The sequence below is a fragment of the Corvus brachyrhynchos genome, unplaced genomic scaffold, assembly GCF_000691975.1.
Source record: "Corvus brachyrhynchos isolate BGI_N302 unplaced genomic scaffold, ASM69197v1 scaffold142, whole genome shotgun sequence".
Taxonomy (NCBI): Eukaryota; Metazoa; Chordata; class Aves; order Passeriformes; family Corvidae; genus Corvus; species Corvus brachyrhynchos.
Genome location: NW_008237226.1, coordinates 5,105,379 through 5,111,014, shown reverse-complemented (window position 1 = coordinate 5,111,014; position 5,636 = coordinate 5,105,379). Strand labels below are relative to the sequence as shown.

The 5,636-nt window shown below is 43.8% G+C and overlaps 1 protein-coding gene across 1 annotated transcript in view; it reads right to left on the bottom strand.

Annotated features, from left to right (window-relative positions):
* Positions 1-1,473: 1,473 nt before the first annotated feature.
* The window catches only part of ASB4 (ankyrin repeat and SOCS box containing 4), a 9,775-nt gene continuing 5,612 nt past the window's right edge, over positions 1,474-5,636 (bottom strand). Inside the window, exons 3-5 of the mRNA XM_008629914.2 lie at positions 4,597-5,087; positions 2,867-2,980; positions 1,474-2,253 (exon numbers count right to left, since the gene is read on the bottom strand). Coding sequence (XP_008628136.1) covers positions 2,065-2,253; positions 2,867-2,980; positions 4,597-5,087 — 794 coding nt within the window. The 3' untranslated portion in view covers positions 1,474-2,064. The remainder of the gene's footprint in view (positions 2,254-2,866; positions 2,981-4,596; positions 5,088-5,636) is intronic.

The following is a 5,636-nucleotide window of genomic DNA, read 5'->3' as shown; positions in this document are numbered from 1 at the left end:
CCTCCATCTGTCTCTTCTGGACTACCCAACTTGCCCCATTGTCAGACTGTTCAGAAAGCAACAAACATTTCTTGCCTTCACCAGTTGGCAAATCCTCTTCCTCATGCCTGACTTAAAGAGATGCATCACCTAGAAAAGCAGTGGGTTTAGCTAACCTATGCTTTTTCATCTTTCCAATTTCACTGTTTTTCTGCAGTGCAGAATCCAGTGGATCCCACTGACCTGGACATGCCTCAAGCAGATTTTTCTATAGAAAACCTGTCCCAGATGCTGAATTGTTCTCCCCAGTAAATTACCATAGTATCTCTGATAGAGACATCTCTGCAGCTGTACAGAAATCTCTCATTGGTTTAGTAAAGTACAGGGACCTGTATTATGACTTTATTCACATAAGAAAGCATTTACTCATGGTCTGTGTTCACTTTGAAATTCCTTATTGGAATAGGAAACTGCTAAATAGCAATCTTCATTCCTGTCTAGCTAAACATAAACAGGCCCATGAATTGGATTCTTGTACGCAGTGTAAATGTTTTAATTAATGAAAACTGAGATGAAAGGAAAGGGAAGTGATTTGTAATGCTAAATAATGTGCACATTTCTTCAAATGCTGTGGTTGCTACTTTGTGAGACGCAGAGACACTTGAACAGCTTGGCTGCTCCTGTTTGTCTGGGAAGAGCCTAGTGTGCTGTGGTCTGTTTCGCAAAGAGATAACAATAATGATAAGGAGATGCAATGAGAAGTCAGGAGTTAGTGGCTCCCAGTGGCAGGCATGGCTCACCTCTCTTTTCACAGAGGCAAGAATTTTCAGGATCTAAAAAAACTGGAACAGCCCAGATGGGTTGCATCAAACTAAAAAAAGGAAGAAAATTAGGGTTTACATGTAGGTCAGATCACACACTTGTGCTTGCTGTGGGATATTTGCTGTGTGAACTGCCACTGCCCTGCATTTCATCTTCCTGGGCTGGAGGAAGTAGCTTGGTCAGAAGTAAAGGAAACCAATGCTGGCAGGTCCAAAAGCACAGGAATTGCAAATCAGGGGGCCTGGCAGGTCTGTAACAGCACAGCCAACTCATCTTCATCTTGGAAACACCTTTTGGTTAATGTGGGATTCCTCTCACCTGCACTTAGCTGCCAAAAATGAGGTGTATAGTCCATGCAAGCAGGCTAGGTTCATTTTGTAGTCAATGAAGAGAAGGGTCATATGCTTCCCAGATCACATCCACCACCATTCAGAGAGGTATAGGGATGGGTAAAAGTACAGCTGTGCAGGTTTCAGGGCAAGTTTTTTTCACCTTTCTTGACACTGGGATATTAATTTATCATTGGTCACAGTGAGAGTGGGAACAGACACAGCATATGCTAAAAGCTACCTGGCTTGAACATCAACATACAAAAATGTCAGGGTTGCTTATTTCTATCTTGTTTACATACTGTGGTTGAAAAAGGAAAAAAAATCTTACCATTAAAAAGGATAAATATGACAAAGTTTTATAAGATACAGACAGGTAGTGAACAGTGAACTAACACTGAATTGAGAGTCAGTGCACAGGAAAATACAGAAACTACTGAAGACCTGTCTGTGGCCACAGTTCAGATCAGTTTGCTTATTTCTTTCTGGGAAAGCATTTCTGTGACTTATTTTTTGACAGTATCCTTTCTTTTACTCCCAAAATGACAGCTGAAGAAAATCATCGTGAAACAATATGAAAGGTTGCTCAGATTTAAGCTAATGCTGTCTAGCAGGCAGTGGTATAAATACTGAAGGAAGCAGCAGCACTGTTTAAGCTAGGCTGAACAAAGCAGTGTGTGCCCTGTTTGTGTTCAGAGCAGGGGCCTTTCCAGCTCTGCCTCCCCCGTACAAACTGCAGCCTGCAGCAGGGATTTCTCGGTGTAGGAAAAGAGAGCAGCTCCAAGGAGAGCCAGTAAATGCCAGCCCAGCTTGCCAGCTGGCCAGCAAATGGACACATGCACAGGGCTCTGTCAGGATTGTGCCTGGTTCTCTGGCACCCCACAGAGGCATATGGATCTGGGAAGGGAGATGCCAGTGCCTGCTCTGTGGTGGCTCAGTAGATAATTCCTTCTGGTTCCAGCAGCAAGTACTTCTTCATGGACAGAGGGATGGAGAGCAGGGGGACTTCTCGGTGGCACCTTTCTGACAATATTGCCCGAATAGCACATCTGCATAAGTGCATCAGTGACCGTGGTGAATTGCTGCACACAGTGAACAAAGAGTCATAGAAATCCTGATGCTGCTGTAAAGAAAACCACAAGCGTGTTTTAAGGCAACTGGAATATTTGGACTATGAGGGTTTTTGAATTAAAGGGATAATTATGTCAAAGCATGTAGTTTGTCCCACAATTTTGCCTTTTGACAACATCTTTTCCTCTTTAATCTCTTATTTTTCATTTAAAGTCTCCCTTGCATTTGCAGCTAACTCACTCTGTTCACAGAAATCTGACCCATGCAACAGAACCTAGAGGTGCATAGTCATACCCGTGTAATACAACACTTAAAAAATATCTGATGACTTAAAAAATATATAAATGTACATATTGACAGATCTGAAGAAGCACCAATCACAGCCAGAATCTTTTCACTTGCTGAGTGCAGGGACAGCTGAACTCCTGCTGTACCTTTGACAGGGGGTGCTCCAAAGGCTAACGTTGCAATTAAAATATCTCAAAAATGTGTCTTTTTTCAGTGAGTGATATGCTTTTGTCAAATGAGAGATACTAAGTGGGGAAGTCCCCATCCTCTGAGATGTTCTTGTCTTTCAAAAGTGTTCCTTCTTTCTTATGGTTGGGTATGGGTTATGCAAATAATAAGCCTGGATTTTACTCAGTTATAACTCATTGAGAGCTTACCTCCAAGACATCCTCAGGTATGGCTGCTTTCCACTTAGATGTCGATTTGATGTGTTCATAGGAGTTGACGACTACCTCCACAGCTCTGGGGTGGGAGTGACAGGCTTGTAGCACCTGCAAGCAGGATGCATGGAGACCATGAATATCGCCAGGAAGCTGGGGCTTGGCTGGGTGCTTGGCACTGTGCAACAGCAAACTGAGACTGACACTGCCAAACGATTACAAGAGGATAAGGCTGGAGATGCAAAAGATGCAAGGCCCCTCCACATTAGTCTGTGCAAGCACAGCAAGAAACCCCAGCCTCATCCCCAGATTAACACCATACAGAAGTGCTGTCTTAGATCTCCCCAGAAATCTAGATGGGGTGGGCTTTATCACCCAAATCTAGAGATAGCTTGTTCATAGCTGGGCTGAGTGACTCAACACCAGGCAAAGCCATGCACAAATCTTCAGCTTATGCAGCTCAGGAACAGAAAAAAATCCCGTCATATGAATCAAAAATGCATTGTTACAGAAAAATTTAAAATATGACCAGGAGAAAAGACAGCTCAGAAGTAAGGCTTCAAGCCACACAAGGCCCCTGAAACAACTGTTCTGTCCAGTAACTTCAGCTCAACAGGGAAAAAACCCAGTCTATTGTCACTCACATGCAGGAGATAACATTGCATTCACCCAATTTTGTCCCATACAGTCACCAGGTTTCACAAACAAAACTGCAGAACATCCCTCTGGGATAAATATCATCCTTCATTTTTACAGATGGGGAAATAATGGTTTGGAAGAGAGAGACCCACTTCATGAAATAGGAGGTAGGAAGAGGAGAGTCCAGACCTTGTTATCAAATGCCCTCTAGGGGACTAAGCATCTTTCTGCTACAGACAGAACCTGCTCATCCTGGGTTCAAGAGGGCACAACTAAAATTTTGGCACTTTATTCAAAAGCTTCTGGTTTCTTGGCTTGTTAAAACTTTACATATGCAGTGGGGGAACTGCAAAATGTTGCTTAGGGCACTGGATGAGAGAGAATAAGTTCTGACTTCAGCAAGCTTACTTAGTTGTGTGATATAACAAAACTCGCAGGTCCTTCTGTCAGTGTTGGGCTTTGCAGGTGTTTAAGAAGTTTTCAGGAGGGATCCTGCAATTCTTTTTCCTTTTTTTTTTTTTTTTTTTAATTTGGTCATCAGCTATGAGCCCAGGCTCATTTCCCCTTAATTCTCACATTTCCTGGGAATAATCCAAAGCTTTGTTGAGATGCATTTCATTTTGAATAGATTTGAATAAATTTTTAAAGGTCAGATGTGACAAACTGAATCAAGCAGTCTCATCTCTAATATTCAGTGGCGACCATGAAATACGCATTTCATATAACTCATTTAAACCTGTATGAAGCCAGATTTGACAATGGGATATGAGTTCTCTGGAATGAGAAAATGAATCTACTCTGAAAAATTAGGCTTCAACCAGCATTTAGGGTTTGGCATTTCAGGTTGGTTAAGAGGAAAAATTAGATCTGGATCTGGTTTCTGGTATGGGCAATTGTAATTTCACTTCAGTTGAATGATACCACTCCTACAGTAGGTCATCTCACAATGTTTTGGGCATTCAGAGCCCACACTGACAGGACTCCAGCAAATAAAGATACCACTCTATCCTGAAGTTTGATCTCTCAACCCATTCCTGTTCAAGACATCATGCCTCTCCATATCCCTGCTGTACGAAGACATCCTTAACCTTGTGGAATTGCAGAGGATATATCCTAGCTGCTCCATGATTCAGTAGCAGCTGGTAGCAGATGTCTGGCTGAGCAGCTGGCCGCACAGATGTCACTTTTACGATATACTGTAGGGGTGCACAGCCATTGACATCCATGATGTTTGCTTCTGCTCCTGCCTCCAGCAGCATATGCAGCAGGACATGATCACAGTTCCAGGCAGCTTTGTGGAGTGGTGATTTGAAATCCTCATCACGAGCATTCACTTCAGCGTTATAGTCTAGGAGCATCCGACAGATGAGGTGGTGATCCCGGCTGTATATCTGATCCTTATAGTGAAGAGCCCAGTAGGCTGCACAGGCCAGGGGTGTCTCCATGTAGGCATTGAGAGCATCTACCTGTGCTCCCTGTTCCACGTAAAAGGCCACGAGCTCTGGGACACCCAAACGTGCAACAACGTGCAGAGGAGTCTCCTCATCTTTGTTGTTTGTTCTTATATTCACATTTGCTCCTGCCAAAGAAAGATGGTGGGGAAGAATGAAGGCAACGAAACATTTGTTTGGCCCTCTCTCTGCTTGGGCCCTTCTTCCCAAGGAAAAGGTCAGGGTGGGAAACTGGCATGAAAGACACATATGTAAATGAAAATAGCATGGATCCTGCATTACTTAAGTCTCCAGCGAAGCTCCTAGAAACTTAAGATTCTTGGGTCCAGCTTCAGATCTGATATGCTGGCCCCAAGCTGGAAGACCTTATCGGAGCATTCTATTTCAGAGCAGCATGCAAGCCCAAGTTTCTGTGTAAAATGCTTTTTCCTGTATATTGAGAACTGCTGGAGAAAGGAGAGCATTACTCCTACTCCAAAGAACAGCTCTGCTCTGCTCTGTACCCTGAGAACACTCCCAGCAGCACCTCGTTAACGCGAGCCTGGATGAAAGGACATTTTATGACAGATCCGTGGATGATATTAAAGACCGCCTTGCCAGGGATGCGGCTGGGGTCCGGATCCTGTTTCCGAAGTGCTGGGGAGAGGGTCCGAGCGCCCCGTCCGCGCGGAGCGGCG